Source organism: Corvus kubaryi, unplaced genomic scaffold (genome assembly GCF_017639235.1).
Source record: "Corvus kubaryi isolate FWS band 111438036 unplaced genomic scaffold, C.kubaryi_AGA036_p1.0 37397, whole genome shotgun sequence".
Lineage (NCBI taxonomy): Eukaryota > Metazoa > Chordata > Aves > Passeriformes > Corvidae > Corvus > Corvus kubaryi.
The window spans coordinates 4,426,287-4,444,976 of NW_024581136.1; the positions used below are offsets into that span (position 1 = coordinate 4,426,287).

Below are 18,690 nucleotides of genomic sequence, written 5' to 3' on the forward strand. Positions count from 1 at the left end.
TTCTGACCATGTTTGTGGGCTCTGAAATCCTTTCTTCAGTTGGAAAATAAAGCTAATTCATATGCAAGTGTTATAAAGTTGGGATATGCATCAATTTATAGGGGGGGGTTTTATGCCTATAAAAGCAATCTACCAAGTGTTTAAAAGAGCACAAGACAGAGAATAGAAGCATTTCCACAGCACAGTGTGAGGCTCTCCATTGTTTGTAGGTTAGATTTAATGCACAAATACAATAAAAAGGAAGTCATGCTGACAAAATACCAAGTTTATCACTGTTCAGCACTAGACACTAAAATTCCAGTATTCACCCATCCCAGAGCAACGTCACCAGCAAGTCACAGCCCCTTGAAATGCAGAACATCACAAACATAGGAAAAGACTCAGTTTTTGCCAAGAGAAGTCACACTGACAAAAGAACATTGGGGCTTGGCTGATTTAGGCAAAGAAGTCACCTATACCAAATCCCAGTTAAACCAGGTATCTCCACCCAAGGTTCTCTACACGTTTCCCTTTGGCCCAAGTTGCTGAATATCCCATAAAATTTGATTTAGCGGTATTGACCTCACACTCTCTGAACATGGGCTAAGAGAAACAGTATTTGTTTACCTTCTGCATAACGCAGATTATATCCCAGAGGATTTACACTGATATCTCATTTCACATTTCCATGACTCGCTGTGAGCTGCCTGCCTACACGGATGGCCCATTCCGGGGCAGATCCCACTGCTCTCCCGGGAGCTCCTCCGCCCCGCCGGCAGCAGCTGCTGGCTGCTGCTGCTGACAGCAGAGGCTTCTGAAAGGTGACGGGCTAAATTCGGTTGTTGTTGCTGAGATTGAGCCACTGAGATCTTATCACCCTGGGAAACACTCTGGGAAGAGATTTAAGCAAACACGGACACACAAAGCCGAGCAGAACATTAGAGCTAAAACTGCACCCGTTAGAAAAACACAGCAATGCCTCATCTTTGACTAAACACAACCTGCAGCGATGTCCTTGGCTCCTAAGTCCTACGGAGGAGGGATGGCCTGACTACCAGCTAGACCAGCAGTGGGCGTGGGTAAGAGAGAAAGCGTGGCTTCAGGCTATCACTGACAGCTCCTAATTTGAGTGATTGTTTACACAACCCACGATCTCCTGAGAGCAGCAGTACTCTGGACTCACCTTTCTTTTGGTACCGTGATGACACAGGCTAAGCCACACTGAAATGGTATGAGGTACTCCCATGTTTTAACTGGAACACTATCATAAGTTTTTAGTTCTTGGCTTGCATTACTCAGTCAGGAGCACTTCTTACAGCACTGGGACACCTTCCAGGCATAACATCTACCAAAGGCACTGAGTATGTCCTAGTTTTTCTCAGAAAACAGCCTAGAGCAAAATGACTACAATTCAGCAAGTGCAGAAGAGAACCAGCAGTGAGGAGGTCAAATACTAATTAAAACCAAACTGGGAAAAGAGCAAACCAAAACTGCCTAATCTATGACCCCAGGAGAAAATTATTGCAAGCAACAAACAAAATCAATTTCAGTCATGCTTTGCAGAACCAGCAGTACATAACTCTGCAGGGCAACACATGAGCAGGGGCAGCCTTGGTATTTCCAAGGCCCAGCACTGCCAGACCAGCATCTGTTTTCTGTCACTGACAGGAGCCTGGGAATGAGCACTCCCCACCTGCACACTGAGAAGGGAACCGACAGGTGGATGTGGGGCTTCCTCAGCACCAGAGCACCTGAAGGATGAGGCAAACCTACTGCAGGTGTGTGACTTCTGAAAGGTAGCACCAACCACTGGCTGAGTGACCTAAACCCACGGGAGACGAGCCCAGCAAAGATACCTTAGGATCTACCCCCTGGAACCCAGGGCACTGCACAGCACACAAGTGGAACTGTGCACCTTCACTGGAAGTGAAGCGCAGTGGAAACTGAATGCTGTTAAGAACTTCATTTCCAAGCACAATCAATGCAAAGTAGGACCGTCCTATCCCCAGGATCTTCCAGCACCCTGTAGTAGTAAGCGCCTCCAAAGACAGGGGAGGAAAAAAAGGACAATAGTAGTTCAATTAATATAAACACTCATTAATTATTTCTGTCCCCACTATGCACATCCCTCCAAGATATCCCGTTGTCTGTGAATGCCCAGATTCACCAAGAAGTGCCTTAACTTTAGTCTAGCTGGCCTCTCAACTCCTACTTCAGATGGAAGGAAGGGAAGATGCACTGAATAGCTCATCACTCCTCCAAGCAAGAAGAACGATGTCTTCACTGTCATCCAAAAGCCCCTTCTCCTCCTACAGGTGCTAAGGCTTCCCTCCCTTCCACCCACCACTGACCAGCCTCCACAGAGCCATTCTCAGCAGCCAGCATCTCCAGTTAAAGGCATCATCATTATTTCAGCACATCCCTGACAAAGAGGAATTCTAAAAACTGAAACAGGGAGTGATGGTGCAGCATAAGAAAACAGAGAATCCAGCCTGAGTACCTGAGATCACTGCAGTTTGTATGTATGCCATACCTCAGCATTCATCCTCTTCCTACTTGTTCTCATCTTTCTTTCTAAACAATAATGTTTTGGGTTGTTTTTTTTTTTTTTTTAAATATCAGATAGGGTTCCAACCTCTGGATGCCTGTTCAGGTGTAAAGCCTTGGCACGCTGTTGAATTTCTATTAAGCCAGCTCATTACTGCTGAACAAGATCTGTGAATTGGCTATTATTCAAAGAAGTCACTTATCAAGGCTATGCCCAACAAAAACAAACTGTTAGTGCAAAGTTTTGAAGTGTATGAAAGAAGGATTAAGGAAGAAGGATGTTGTTACATTTAATCTGTACGATTAGGAGATGAGAGATCTGGTTTTTATTAAAGGGAGTCTCCCTGTGATGTTAGGCAAGCTGTACAAAATCCCTGTTTTTTCATTTCCGTCTGAATAAAACGAGAATAATAGTATTTTCCTATCCAGTGGAGAGGTTTAGATCACTTCAGCCCTAATGCTCACATTGCCGACCACCAAACTGTCTGTGAAGCGTGAGGTGAAAGAAAAAACAACTCAGCCAACCACATCTGATTGACTGAATTTTTAAACTCAAATGAATTGACTTTCATCCAACTTCCAAAACCCAAACCAACTACACACGATTAGGCTAAGAATAAGCATGAGAAATGACACTCCACGGGGTAATTTTCTGGAGAGGCGGGAAGCCCCGGGAGAGGGGCTGGGGACGAGAGCGGCTCCTCAGCCGTGACCGGGCGGCTGCGCCTGTGACAATCTCATTAATTTTGTGCGGCAGGGGCGGCTGGAGCCGGGGCTCGCTCCTCATCCCGCCGGCTCCCAGCTCCTGCCCTCACCCCACGGGCCCGATGGCTTCCACGGCATTAAACTGCAGCTATGCACCCGAGCCCTCCGCAGCCCCGCGGAGGTCACCGGTTTTCGTCCTGTCTCTTCGGAGCAGGCTGGTGCATTGCATCCTTCCCAGCAACAGGAGTGGCTGTGCAGTCTCCATGCTGGGGAAAGGCCATGCTCAGAACCGAGCTCTGTGAGCTGCAGGTGTGCAGGGGCTGGGCACACCTGGGCTGAGAGGGGACGCGGTTGCTCCTCTGACACCTTGGTGGACCAAAGGGCAATTGCATCCAGGGCTTCATTTCCCACATTTCTGGGGAAATTGCTGTGCTGCCTCCTACATGTTTTGAAAAGGATGCTGCACTGAGCGATGCTGCCTCCAGAGCCTGATCCTGTGCTCCACTCTGACACGGCGCAGCTGGAACTGCCAGCCACCGCTGTGAGAAATGGCTTTCAATCATGAAAAGGAAAAAAAAGAAAAGAAAAATTCACTTCAAGCTTGGAAAAGCTTTGTAGTAAATTTTCAATGTTTCTCCCACACAATCTTTGCATCAGCAAGGTTATTATTATTATTATCACAATTTAAGATTACAGGCAAATAGCTTTTAGAACATACAACAGGCAACTGCTTCCAAAAAGCATCCAAAATGTTGATGTTAAAAGGGGCTGCTGCATGCCCAAAACGTCTCCTTTCCCATTACTATCAGCAACCCTGTGCAATCCTCCATAAAGTAAAACCACATGCTGGAGCATTAATGATAATGGATGGACAGGCTGAGGCTGCCAACGTGCATTGCTAGGTGTAGGTCAAGCAAGACAGAGCACAAAACAGACACAGATAGGAGAAATGCTCTCAAATAATCACCCTCCAAGCAGTAACCGTGTGTTGAATCAAAACCATGATAGATTCCCTTGCAAACAAATCCTACCCAGAAGAACAACTGAGAAATGCAGACAAGTCCCTAGGTGGCCAGCACTGCCATCTTCACCCACCTCTCAGAGGCCCAGGATCTCCATGGTGGGTGTGGAGGGAAGAGATCTCCATTCAACCTTTGCATTCAACTTGCAAAGTATTTTCATTGTCAACACAGCTTCCCTCACAAACAACTCAAACACAGATTCTGATGACGAGCCTGGTCTGAAGCTTGTCATTGCTCCTGCCATAAAAGCACAGCAGAACACAGAAAACACAGGAGTCCCTCAAATCTCACAGCTACACCGGAATCAAGAAAAGCTCCAATTAGACCTGGAAAAAAATCCCATCCTGCTCTGCTTTTGCTAAATTGTGTGCAATCCAGCTGCAGCAAGTCCCAGGGGCACCTTGCCAGGCCAGAGCTGTGGCAGCCCAGGGATGCAGCAGCCCCCACCCTCCCTGGGGATCACAGCCATGGAAGCACCACCTTGCCGGCTCACCATGGATGGCTTGAGTCACCAGGGGGATGGAAGTGGTCCCCACGCTTCAAAAGGCTCCAAAACATGCTCTCACGAATCAAACAGCTGAAAATAAAACCCAGCAGCCAGATAAGTGGGGCAAGGGCTGTGAATCTGCAAGACATTAGAAGAAAGTGTTTTATGGGTTTTCCTTCCTTCCTCTCCTCCCTGTTGTTTTTTGGCTAAAGGCTTAAGGTTGTCTCCGGGACACAGCTTTCTCCATCCCCCGTGAGCTGAAGTGACCCAGCTTGTGCTGGCAGGCTGGCTGGTACTGCAAGGGGCTGCCGGCCTGACCTCAGCCCCTGGCCTGGCAGCTCCCACTCTGAAACCTGAATCCCAGGAGCTCCCAGTGCTGTGAGTGCTGCCTCTCGGGTCACACTGGCTGCTGCTGGGTTTGTGTGTGCTGCACTCCCCCCGGCAGATTCAGCAGAGGCAGGCTGTGCCAACAGTACCTGGGGACAATGACAAGTGGCAGGAGCTGTTCCTCAAGGCCAGCCTGCCCTGCTGCATGGAGAGGGACCAACTCCAGCCCCTGGTATGTCCTCCTGCCCCCACCCTGCTCCTGGCAACCTGTCCACCTGAGCCTGCCTGCCAAGTTACTGCACCTCTGACACCCACACACCTCCTGGTCCTACCTCCTGCTCCCATTGATGCCTTGGCAGCAATTCCCTTTTTCCAAACTAAACCTAGGAACCAAACACAACACGGATGGAGCATGAGGGTGCTTCAGGATGCCCATGTCACAGCACCTGCCTTACTGATGCCAGCAAACTACAAATCAAATGAACCTCTTTGAACAAGAGATGCCTCGAAGCACAGACTGAGGGATCCCCTGTGTGGGGAGGCACAGGGATGGTACAAGGTCAGGGTTGTTCACAGCTGAGTTTCATGGCAAGCAGAGCAAGAGAGAGAAAGCTCTTGGTGCTGATGAAGGCAAGCAAAGCCAGCACACTGACACAGGAAGAATTAAATGCTGGGGAGGCTTCTGGCCTGTCATCGCTTAGAACTTGTAAACACAACAGTGGTTATTACCAGAGCTGAACAATGAGACTGGAAAACAGAAGTCTCCACTGAGGCAATTGCTGAATTAAAGCAGCTATAAGAAGTAAAAGATTTGCTCTTCCCTACCAGAAGGCTTGGATTCCCATGGTACCTGTCTGGTCTCAACTGCTTTAACACCTTGTGCCATGTGCTGCAGGATGAGGTGGCTGAGCAGCTCAAGTGGGTGTCAGAGAGCTGCACCTAAGGGTGGCCAAACTTCCAAGTTTGTGAGAAATCTAAGTGTCCTGAAATCTGGTTTCACTCCAACTTGCAAAAAAAGCTAACACTTGTGAAATTTCTCATGACACTGAATGACTTTCCCATCTAAAAAGAATATCTGGTAAACATCAGCATGAGGCATTTCTGCAATCAGCTGTTCTCTCCACAAAGCCCAGTAGCTCTGAATTAAAACAAGATGAGAAAACCACAGTTAAATTCTCAGGGAAACTCTGCTCTCATCCTACCCCTTCCTCTGGGGACCCAGCTCACACAGACTGCCTGGAAACCCTCATAGCCTGTCTTAGGTTGGGTTTGTAGATTTTGGGGAGCTGGACTGCAGAGCCAGGAGCCCAGTGCCTTCCTCAGTGTGAAACCACTGAACCTGCAAGTGAAACCAGCTGGTGGCCAAACCACCCCACCAAGGCCAGTGGCGACCCAGTAGGACCCTCAGTGAAGCCCAGGGAGTGTCACTGTACATCTGCTCCACCAAGACACTTCTGGTGGTGGCAGAACCAGCCTGATAAGTCACCTTCCAACAACTCGCTTCTGGAGAGTGCAGCAGCAGCTCGAAGAGCTGGCTGGACTGGCAGGAGGCCACGTAGGTCACACAACACCCACTATGCCCAGTGGACAAGGAAACTCCTAGGGAAGTGGAGTATCAGTGCCATGAAATGATGCATTTCATCTAAGCACAAGGTTTCATAACACCCATTTATTCATCCCAGTTATGTGCACCCACCCCAGTGACCATTTCCAGCTTCCAGACCAGTGCATCCAAAGGAAGCTGCTCTTGGTGCTGTTCCTAGCACATGTGGTCATCCTGAGAGGATGCTTCTAACTAACACAGCCAACAAATAAGGGAGGGACAGGAACACAACCAAGATCTGCTTGCTTAGTTCTGCTGCCAGACTGGAAATAAAACTTCCAGCCACTGAAATAGCCAAAACACGTTCCCTTTGTACTCACTGCACACTCAGAATTACCGCTTTTGTGTTATCCTGGGAGTTTCCTTTAATATAATCTCCTTTTTCTGTTGTTTTAATTGTGAATCCCTGGAGCATTTAAAGCCAATTCTGGTAAAGCAAAAGCAAAACCACAAACCACACTTCCACTCCAAATATCCACTCATAAAGCTTCAGGTTCAAAAAGCAACAAGGGGACAGGATGGCTCAGGTGCCCCCCCAACACCTGTGAGTGAATTGCTCCCACAGTCACTGCTGCCTTGCTAGGAGGAGGGGGCAGCTGAGAAAGGATCAGGGATGAGCATTTATGGCCCGGGCTCCCAAACCGGGCACTCCTATGAGTGTGGCAGATCCAGTTGGAGGCTGATGACAGCCCTCCTGTGTCTGCAGCCTCTGACCAGGCAGCACCACACCCACCAGGGACAATCCCAGCTCCCAGCACAGCGACACAAGGGCACAAGGGACACAGTGTTAGAAGGACTGGGAGGCTTTGGATGCCTCATCATCCCTCCATCTCTCACACCACTCCCAAGGAGGCAAACTTAAGGCAAGAGTATGAGGAGGGACTTTCTCCTCTTTCTCCCCACCAAGGTGCTGAAACCCAGTGAGGCCAACGGGGGGGGGGGGTTACCTCAGAGCAAGGGACATCTTTCATCTCCAGTCAGTTGTCAGGGTATTTCAAATCCTATCTTTCAGGTTTGGGAACTGAGGATCAGTCTTCACCAGCTGTGGCAGCTAAGAGCCCCAGCAGCTCCTGCTTGTGCCCTGTGAGGCATCTGCTGATGCTGAGATGCTCCTGGAGATGATCCCAATTAAAGAAGTGAGGCTGACACAATTTCAGCTGCACGAGGGAGATGAGAAAATGAACAGTGTCACTGAGTGTCTGCAGGAGCAAATTTACAAACCTAATCACCTCCCAGCATAGCCAGACTGCCAGTGCCTGAAGAAGGGTGATAGGGGAGAAGAAAGCTTTTGGGACTCTTAAAGAATATAAATTCACCCTAATAGGAATTGGATCTGTCCCTGCCTGTAATCAACAGCAGAACTTAGATCCTGAACTGGAATATTAATACAAGTGTTCAATGGGAGATGAAAACCTCTCAAAACGTCCCTCAAATGATGAGAATTAAACATCAGAAGCACAGCACAGCAAACTGCAATGCAGTTGTGCTGTCGGGAGGAGTCTGCTGAAAGGGGAGGTTGAGAAATTCCATGGAAGATATGACTGCCTCCTGGTAGTGCCCAGGACAACACATCCATTCTGACTGCTTCCTGGCACACTGATTTTTCATTCCAGATACCCTCCAAACTTGGGTGTGATCCCTGTTTCTCTTTAAAAAACAGGATAACTGAATTTTTAGTCCAGGTTGATCAGGTGCATCCTCTGGGCTCCTCTGTGCCTAAAGAAGACCAATACATGGGAACAGGAAAGAACCTGTTATTGTAACATCTGCTGTATTTTGTTATTCTGCATTACTGCTGTTATGGTTTGGGGGGTGGGGAGTATCTCTTGACACTTCAGTGAGGTACTAAGTATTTGGGGTGTTCAGTTTAGGATATTGCATTGCAAAAGAGCAGCTTTTCCTTAAAATAAAGTTGATAGGGAACAGCTAACACTGAGAAGGGCACAGTTCCAGGACAGAGCTTGCTGCTGAAGCCCAGGCTGCAGGCACACCTTCCTCTGGCAGAAGAGGGGCCTGACAGAGTGATCACCCCGAGGAACATACTCCAGGTGGCAGGCAGCTCTTGCAAAAGGCATTTTTGTTCTCTCACATTCGGTTTCCCTCCATGGTGTGTTTGGCCACAGGGGTTACAAAGCAGCAGAGACCTCCAGCACACCGAGGCACTGCAGGGTGGGACAGAGCCCACAGCCAGCAGGCACTTGGCCAAATGGAAGCCCATCATACCCCAGGTTCCACCCCGAGGCCCAAGTGGGGCACTCAGGCCATTCCTGTGCATCCTACCCCATCCTCAGGAAGCTTCTCCTGCCAAGGCCCTCTCCCATCTTCCCTGCTGTCCACAAGCAAGCAACACTCTGAGACAGGGGTGTGTCTTCCACACTTACCACATCAGGCCCCTGAAGACTGAAGGAAGAATGAGTTTTCACTTCCCTGAGGACAAAAGAAAGGTGCTGGCAAGCCTTGCAGGAAAACACTGTCTTGAGAAGGGGACAAAGCAGAGCTCCAGCAGGAACATGCACAGGTTGGGCAGCTCCATACCAGCTAAGCCCCCAGCCCTGACATGTGCATGCTCCACTCCTGCATGTCCCAACCCAGGTGCTCTGTCAGACTGGCATGACTAATATTTGGAGGTTTACTCGGCAAAATCCAGCAGCAAGACCTTACATCTTCACCACACAGGCCCAAACAGCTGCTGCAAAGCCGAGTCTGTGTTCAGGAGGTGCCAGGAGGGTGCCAGGGAGTTCCAGGCTGCAGAGGCCTTCCTCCCCTGAGCAGTGTCAGCAGCACCACAAGCAAAAGGGGCTGCTCAGAATTCTCCTGATTTCCAGCCCACACAGAATGATGGGAGGGGAAGAGAAGGATGTGTGCCACACATACAGGGTGCCACAGGGCGACCCCAGACCCTCTGTGTCCCTCTCACAGCCCAGACCTCTCCTTTGGCTTCACTTTGGCTTCAGCAGAAATTTCCTGTTCCTCAGAGAAAAGCAAAACCTCAGGGCCTTTGAGCTTCGTAATTCACTTCGCAAGCGAGGCACAGAGAGAGACAGACATGACCTAGAATGCTCGGTATCTCCTCCTGCTCTGCCCTGTCAAAGCAAAGGTCCCACTCCTCACCCCACTCCCTGCCCTGCTCCATCACGCCTCTCCTAGAGTGATCATTCAGTGCTCAACTACTGAAGAAAAGGGAGAATTCATAGCATTTTTTAGCAAAACATCTTTGTTGCAAGCTTGTCAGTACCATATCAACTCTTCTTACACACAGCAGATGCACAGTAACAACTGCACATGACATTGCAGAGCATCAGTGACTGAGGCTGCCAAAAAACAGTAAAATACATTAAGAAGAACTCTATTTTCCCCTGTCACTTACATGACAGATCTCCTTAATTAACTACTTTGCTGTCAGAGAAAATTAATGAATGAGAGAGAAATGGGCTTTCTTTGTTATTAGTACCTCTATTGCTTTCTAATCTATCAGGTTAATTTCGTGTTAAGGAAAGTGAGGATTAAAAGCCCCAGTTGCTGGAAGGGTGGGGCCAGGGACTGAAGCTCCGTAAGGAGCTAGACCACGGCTGGGCTTAGAGATCTGATGCTGCAGAAAGGCAAAGCCTGGGGAGAGCAGTGCAGAGGGACCTGTGGCTGGGGTTGGCAGGCAGCTCCCATCTTTCTGTCGGGGCAGTGGAGCCATAGAGGCATCATCGCCCAGCCGGTGGGGACTGCTCGGGCCGTGCAGGGCAGGAGGTGAGGGGCAGACTGACGCTGGGACTGAGCTGAAAGGGGGACGAAGACAGCAGCTGCCGCCTGCCCGCAGTCCCCGTGCACCCTGAGCTGCTGCTCCCGAGGGGGCGACAGGGACACACGGCTGGGGGAGGAGGGTGACAGAGACACACCGCCGGGGAGGAGGGTGACGGGGACCCGCGGGAGGAAAGATGCCGGCGGAGCTGGTGCCACAGGGACGGGCGGGACCAGCCCCGCAGCCCCCGCACCCCGGGACCCCGCCCAGCGCAGCCGCGACACGCGGGGACAACAGAATCCCAACAAACCTAACTATAATAACAACAACAATAATAACACCAAAAATAACAATAGCAACAATAATCTGGCAAACTCTGCAATGACCAAGAGGTGACGGGACAATAGAGGAAGTGACCATCGCTGCTCCAGCCCTGCACAGGTGAGCAGTGGGCCCCGATTGCACAGCCTGTGCAGGGGCTGGAGCTGCCACACTCGTCTTCAGCAAACGAGACAATTTCTGGTTTGCGCTCCTGTTACAAACACAAGATTTCTGAAACGCGTGTTTTCCTCTATCAAGCAGCTGCAAAGCTTTGTACTGGGTACAGAGCACGGCACCAGCACAGGTGAAGAGAAGCAAACTCCCGCCCCAGACCCACCAGTGTAAATCTGGGAAGCTCAGCTGTCCTCATAGGACTGCCTTAGGATTTACCAAAGCATTAATGAAAGCTGAAATTGGCCCAGAATTCAGGAAAGAAGAGTGCTTTCAGCATTTTCTTCCCCGAAAGAATCAAGTTTGCCAGCTTCTCTTTAACAAGAGAGGCTGAGCCTGTGATCTCACTGACCATGCCAGTGGTTTCCTGGGTGCCTGCCTGCACCACGGCACCGTGCCAGGAGTGGGGAGCAAGGGAGCACCCCCTGCCTTTGTGCTCGTATCCAGGCATGAGGGAGTGCTCCCGCTGCTCCTGGGCAACTCATCCCTCAGAAATACCACTGTGCTTGCTTCAGCGGAGACAAAAGACACAATTTCTGTTGCCAGGGGCTAAACAACAAAAAAACCCCCCACCAAACCAACAGCAGTCACCTCTTCAGGCTGTGTTAAAGTGACCCCAGAGCAAGTTCTCCTGCTTCTTCTGACCCCCACTGCTCATGACTCCATCCCTCAGCACACACCCTGCTCCTGCAAGAACAGATTTCCTGCCTCCACCACCCAGACTGTGCCAGTGACCCAGTGACCCTTGTCAAACTCCCTCTTCAGTTTCCCACCAAGGCTGTTTTCCCCAATGTGCTTTGCTGGGACCAGCACACAGGATGGGAAGCCCTGGCTGAGCTTGCTGCCAGCCTTGCCAGCCCCACACACCTCATGCATTCACTCCCTCTGGCTGCTTACCAGGAAGCTCCTCTCAGGGTGTGTGGAACACAGACCTTCAGCAGATCCTGCCAACCTGTGCTCCTTATTAGACTGTTTTTAAAAGCCTGAAAGAAATGGCACAGTGTGCAAGGAAGAAGGATAAAATAGAGGCTGCAGAGATATAAACGGTCTGGAAAATGTGAATCTTTGCTTTCCACTACTGAAGCCATCCATGGAGAAATGTGCCCTCTGACCCAATACACCTTGCACACCTGCCTGTGTCATAGAGAATTTGTACTAGATATATCCTGTGCTTAAAATACATAGATTTTACACACTACCTGTTAAAAGCAATATTTTCAGAGCCATTCTCCATTGACTTGAAGCCCTTTTCCACGACCTGCTGCAGGCAGGTGAAACTTGTCCCTTTTTTTTTCCAAATAATGAAGCATTTCCCCCAGGCTAGATACTGACCTTCTATCCCTTTCTTTTAGGTAAAATAAGATTTATGATAAATACTCTCACTCAAGTACCTTTGGCATGAGAGAGTAGAGAGAAGGCCATGAAATCTCTCTTTAAAGCTGTTTCTCCCACTTCTGGCTTTATTCCCAAGTTCATGATTATCCCATCCATGCCCACTGCAGGCCTGTAACCTCGTGTTTGAAGAGCACTGCCCTGCTCTGATCCCCCTCCTCTCCCCATGTGCCTCCAGCCCACCCTTGCACACACCACAGCAGGCCCAGGGATCCAGCCCCTGCAAGCTCCTCTTTGCTGCTTCCCCACTGACCAGACATTTTCTCCAGCTCTGAAAAGACCTGGCTGAGTTTCTAGTGTGCTAGGAAAGATTAAATAATCACCCTTGTAGATATAAAATAGCACAGTATGAGTCATTAAAAAGTCCACAATTTTTGCAGAGCTTGTGAAAACCTGGGGGATGTTTGTAGGTGTCCAGTGGATGAATTGTCCTGTTGTGAAGGTTTTGGCCCCCAAATTGAAGGATTCATGAGTATCACTTGGCAGGATAGCACCAGCTGGGAGGGCCCAGAGCAGGGACTGCCCTATACCCCCAGCAGAATTCAGGTATCTTTAAGGGAGAAAATACCTCTTTGTGGTACTCTTTGGACGGTAAGTATCATCAGATGTGGCTTTTCTTTGAATAATTTCACTCCTCCTTCATATTCTTCCCATCTCTTTCCCTCTGAGATTTATTTAATCCTACTTGAGAAAGAAAACTGATCAAGATGGGAGTTATTTCAGCATCTGTTGATGCTGAATCATGACTACATTTCTCCCGTCCTTTTTACTCTCGAGCATTTAGCAATTCCCTCCAAGACTCTTAACTTCTCTTGTCTTTTGTTAATTAAAACCCAGCTAGGATTGCCTGCTAATTGCACTCTGGTTTAACAAAGCCTGGCCCGTTGCTGTGTTTATTTTAAGTGTCATATGAATAGGCAACAGCAGATTTTACTGGCGCTTCTCTTCAAGTGTGTGGTTTTTTGCATGTACTGTGCCGAGTTGGGAAAGAGGCCTCACAAGAAATATTTTTCTTGAGAAATATTTAAAAGAACATTCTTATGTTTCAAAGCTTGCATAAAATTGACAGCACTGATAGATTTTAAATACCAACAGTAGGGGAAACAAGAAGGAACACAAAGGAAAACCAGCATAAGCCCTGTGACCATGCCACAACCTTGTTCCAGTACATCCTGGCAAGGGATGGTGAGTCCCCACGGCTGGGGGCATCCAGCTGCCTGGGCAGCTCAGGCAAGCTGCACCTTCAAAAACCGTCTGAAGATGTCACTGTCTATTTTTTAGCATCTTAGAACAGCTGTAGGAGTCATATGGCTTATTCCTGTTCATTGCACAACATACCCATCACCTAGTGTGCATTAGAAAAACCAAACCAAAACAACAACTTTCTGTAAACAGTGTTATTTTTCCTGCAGCCTCCTTAGCACCTCTCCATGGAAAGTTAGTGTCTGCCTCGGTGACCGCATTACTGAGGTGTCACAGCTACAGAGGGACAACCTGAGCAGCAGCAGCCACAGGACATCCAAAAGTGCTCTGCTGTCCTTTGGGAAGGATGAGTCCATCTGGCACGTTTGGTTTCAGTCATATAAAGAATTCCTCCTCGTCGTCCTCTGCTGGGTGTGCGGGGCTGGCCCGCGGTGTCTGCGAGTGGCAGCCCGGAGCTCCGTGCGCCGCTGCTTTGCTCCTTCGCAGCAGCCGGGTCCCGTCCTGGGCGGGCAGGGCAGCGCTGGCCCCCGCCCCGGCCCCGGGGGATGGCGGCTCCAGGAGGCTGCTCCGCAGGGCCCTGGGGAAGTGGCTCAGCGGGCAGCGGCTGCTGCTGGGGTTCCCCACGGCGAGCCCGGTGTCCACGTCGGTCTCCGTTCCGCGATGCCGGCGGCTCTCCGGGAGAGAAGCCTGCAGCCTCCCGCCCGCCTGCCTGCGCAGCGATGGCGCTTCCCACCACGGCCGGGCTGCTGCGACACCAGGAGGAGAGCAGGAGTGCCTCTGGAGGTCACTGCTGGCTTGCTCAGAGGCAAGGGCTCCACCTGGGTCAGATTTTGTTTTACTCTTCAGAGCTCTGACCTCCCGGCTCCTCCGCCCAGCATTATCCTGCTTTACATGGAGAGGGGCTGGGATACAGTCCTGCGGGATTTTTCCACTGCCTGTACTATTACACTGCTGGGAAAGCCCGATGCTTGTTTCAAGGGTCTTGGAGCTGTTTGGAACCTGTTGAAAATTAGAGAGAACCCAGTTAACACACAGTTTTAGCTTGACCAGTGATGATGCTCTCGCCCAGCTTCACTGTGCTGAGGTCACCTGCAGCCTGAGTCAGTACACCTGGGGAAGGCCTTGCCGAAGTAGGTTGTGAATACAAAAGATCCACATGCATTCCAGGGAAACCTGGATAAACACCTGGAAAGGAGAGCCACTGCCAGTTACCACAATGGGCTTCAGGGGGGAATGTCAACTCCACGTGGAGTCTACAAGCAGAGCCTTGGATTCAGTTTGCAACGTGGCAGAAAGTCGGGGCAGGGGGGTAAATTGCAGGTACTTAGAATAAAGATTTACAGCTGAAGAGCTGCAAAATAAAGCACTAGGCTGTCAGCCTGCTGAGTGGAGCTTGGACACAAGATATATCCTCAAGTTCAAGTGGATTACGCCTTCCTTTGCGAGAAGCACAGTGCAGCATGGTCACATCCCCAAAAAAGCTTCCAAATTTCCTACCAGTGAATTAATGTACATCTGACAGCTCAAAGACCTTGTATCTACAGCAGGAAGAACCACACAGTAATTTAGGAAGGGACTTTTGGAGGTCACCTGGGCCAGTCCCCTGCTCCAGGTAGGACCAACTTCAAAGCTATGTGAAGATACCCAGGGCCTTGACCAGTCCGAGAGGGTGCAAACCAGTTTATAAAATTGATACTGAGTGAGGCAGCAAGGGCTGCTCTGAGATTAGTGTTCAGAGCAGCATAAAAATAGGCTGAACCGAGTAATTAACTTTATCTGTAACGATTTCTGTAAGGAAAAAGAACAGGATGGGCAAATAATCTAAAATCCAAATTATAAGAAAAAAAAAAAACAGAGGTGGGAGGGGTTGTTACAATGGAAAGAAAGCACACTGAACTAAACTGCCATTCTGCTCACGTGTATACTTCTCACTACATGTCATCTCAGCACTGACTTTGTCTTTTTTAAAATTTGTATTCATATAACCGCTGAACTGCACACTTGAACAGAAAAGGCCGAGATTTCCTAGGACACATCTCTTTGTCACTCTTGCCCAACTGCAACTCACTTGTGAGCTCACAGCCTCTATTGCAGGCGGTGCTGTATCAACATTACACTTACAAAACTTCTGGTTTTGGATGCCAAAAAGCAGCTTTGAAAAACATTTAAACAGCAATGACTTATCAGAAAAAGATTAGGCTGCTACAATCATTTGTTTGAGGCAGAGCAGGGAAGATGTTAAGCTAGTGTACCCTAGAAAGCATTAATAATCTCCATTTCAGGCAAGCAGTAATGATGTTAATTTAACAGTACAAAAACACTCCAAGGATCAGTGCTTATATTTATCAACAGCATCACAGCACTGGCAGACTCCGATTACTGCATTCACAAATTCAAAAGAAAACATGAACAAACAAAATCGTAATTTCCATTTTGAACCAGTCCTGCTTTCCTTGGAAAAACGTAGGTAAATCCCCTCCTCTGAGAGCACCACAGACACATACCTTGAGCAGAATTGTATTTCCTTCATAGTCCTGTGTTTGCCACCTGGTGCTGCTGATGGGAACACACGGGTTGGGCAGGAGGGGCACCAGCTGCCCGATTTCTTGTACCTTGAACTGCAAGGCTGACGAGTCCCTGGGCTCAGCAGCCACCCCGATGGGCAGCTGCTTCAGGCACAGCTGCACGGCCACGTGTGGGGTGGCGTGCAGCACGAAGACACAGAAAGTGGTTTTCTGCAGAGTGGCTTCTTTCTGGAGGATCATCTCGTAGAGCCTCACTGCATCCTCATAGTTATCAAAGCTGCAGTAGAGGGTGATGCGCAGGATTTCGGGGCCGCAGTGCACCCGCCTGATGCCCCACACGGGCAGCTGCTCATCCAGGCCATAGAAGTCCTGGTGGGCTGGGGCATAGCGAGGGCTTTGCCCGTTAGCAAACTGGGCATGCTGGTACCGCCAGGGTGGGCGCTGGAATTGCTCATGGACCTGGACAATCCGTTCTTCTCCCAAGTCCTCGTGCAGAAAAAGGAGGACAGATATTCCAGGAAAGCTGCAGCTCCTCTTGCAGTATCTCTCATAGTATTTCAGTGGAGGAATCCGCTCAGACACCAGGAAAAGGCGAATGTCCAGGCAGAGCCACTCCAAAAGCCGATCCAGAGTTTGCTGCAGAAGAAATGTGTGTCCCAAATGGGTGAGGAGATGCACAGTCATCAGAGACTCTGCTCCATCATCCATTGCAAAGACTCCTGGCAAAAAATTAAAACAGACAAATTGGTGCCTTCCTTCTACTCTTGTGGCCTCAGGAACACAAGGTGTACTCTGAGACTTGAACAGAATGAGTTCAGACTCCTGCAGGCTGTGCAGTAGCCTGATGAAACACGTGGGTAAGCACAGTGAACGTGCAGAGCTGGCAGGTGGAGAATGACAAGGCTTTAAGCAAGCAGTCCCAGGTCACATCCCAGCAGAGCTCGGCTCAGGGCTCATTCCCAGCTCTGGAGCTCTGGTCACTGAGTACGTGCAATCCAAGTGTCCAGACTCAGCTCTGTGTCCTCCTGCTCCTGTCGTTCATGACACAGGACAGCAGAGATGCACAGCATTGGAACACAAGCAGCGATCTTCCAGGATGAGGTGATGCTCACTTGTCTCTCGGCAGTGGAAGCCGTGGCCGCTTTGGACCCAGCCGAGTCCCACCAGTGCAATCACTGCCTTTTGCAAAGCCCATGTAGCACTCATGGCTGAAACCCTCAGCAAGTTTTCTTCTAGTCAGCAGGCTGGCTTTGGCTCATTGTAAAAAGCCTGTGATCTCTGGGAGTCCCACCCTTCTGGGGCACACAGATAAGCTATTCTGTGAAAACAAGGAAGGAAAACAGAATAACAAAAGAAAAACCCCAGCCATGTGAACACAACAGATAACAATAAGGGCAGATATAAATCAGGAAAGAGGAGCTTTGGGAAAAAACCTCGACTCCTAGTTACACCCTTCACAACACAGGTAGCTTGCTGCCTAATTGGAAACCAGGTCCTGGGTACTGTAGCCCATAAAAGCTGGCTTTCCATTTTCAGTGCCCTCTTTGCTTCTTTTTCCTCCTTTATTTTTTTTTTTTCCTGAGATACCCATGTCATCAGCAGCCTTAAGCAAAGTCCAAGGGTTTTTTTTCCTTGCTCCTTGGCTTTACATATTAGTACTTAGCTTAGCTTACTTCATAAGCTACAATAGGAGTGCTGAAAATACACCTCTTTCCAGGTCTCTTCTAGTGTCTGGACAATAAATCACACTGACCCTTCATCTCCCTATTTGCAGCCCAGGAGCAACACAATACAGGTCAAGCCAAACCCACTTCCTATACAGAACTGCCCCCACTGCAGCCAGTATGTAAATCAAAACTGGGGCCTCTGGTGGTCTGTCCAGCTCCATCTAATTGAGAGCAGCACACCTCTCTCTGCTGACATACCAACTTCCCTCTCAAACAGCCAAGCACACAAACCAGTGGTTTACTGTGCAGAAATCCCAGCATTAGTAAGTGTGTTATTCATAACTCTGAACTATTTTTTTAATATGACCCAAACTTCGTAAGTAAAATCTCCAAGGTCTAAAAGTACAAGCAGCAGTGCCTTGGTTTCGTTTAGGGAGATCCCTCTCACTGGTAGAAACTCACATTCATTCTTTAAAAGCTATGCTGGCACCTATGTACAATAAAAATTTAAAAGACTGTCTAGAAAATGAGGAAAAAATTATTTTGCACCCACCTGCAACACTTTGAGCAAGTAACAACTGCTGTTGGGAGGGAGACAAAAACAAAATCCAGCCTTCAGACAATTGCAGGAAGAAAGTGAAGAGTGCAAGTGCTTAAAACATTAAAATGCTCTAGATGAGCTCTGAACAACACAATTTCACTAAAATATGGAAAAGGAAATGATTCATCAACTCCTTGCTACAGGGCAGGGGCAGACAGTCATCTGCCTTCCTGCTTGTGAAGAACAGGGGGATTTTGTCTGTACAGGAAAACCCTGAAACTGAGCAAGTTCATCAGGGCTCAGTTTGTAGCTGGAAGCAGCTCCCATGACAGGTTCCCCTATTCCCACCCCAGGTGAGCACTCCTCGGGCTGCTACTGCACCACAGCCCCAGTGCCTGCTCCCACTCCCCCTTCTCCCTAGGAGCAGGACCCCCACTCCTGCACCTGCAAACTGCTCCCTCTCAGGGCAG

At 49.3% G+C, this 18,690-nt stretch overlaps 1 protein-coding gene across 1 annotated transcript; it reads right to left on the reverse strand.

Annotated features, from left to right (window-relative positions):
• Positions 1-13,149: 13,149 nt before the first annotated feature.
• FAM124B (family with sequence similarity 124 member B) lies at positions 13,150-18,340 on the reverse strand. The gene is made up of 3 exons (XM_042042354.1): positions 18,233-18,340; positions 15,992-17,330; positions 13,150-14,486 (listed from the first exon to the last, which is right to left on the reverse strand). The coding sequence occupies exons 2-3, from the start codon at positions 16,718-16,720 to the stop codon at positions 13,863-13,865; spliced, it is 1,353 nt and encodes a 450-aa protein (XP_041898288.1). The 5' UTR covers positions 16,721-17,330; positions 18,233-18,340; the 3' UTR covers positions 13,150-13,862.
• Between the last annotated feature and the right edge of the window lie 350 nt (positions 18,341-18,690).

Coding starts and splice junctions, on each gene's coding strand:
- FAM124B (XM_042042354.1), bottom strand. CDS start 16,720: ATGGATGATGGAGCAGAGTCTCTGATGACTGTGCATCTCCTCACCCAT. Junction 14,487..15,991: donor GAAATACAATTCTGCTCAAG/GTATGTGTCTGT, acceptor AATTTTCAACAG/GTTCCAAACAGCTCCAAGAC.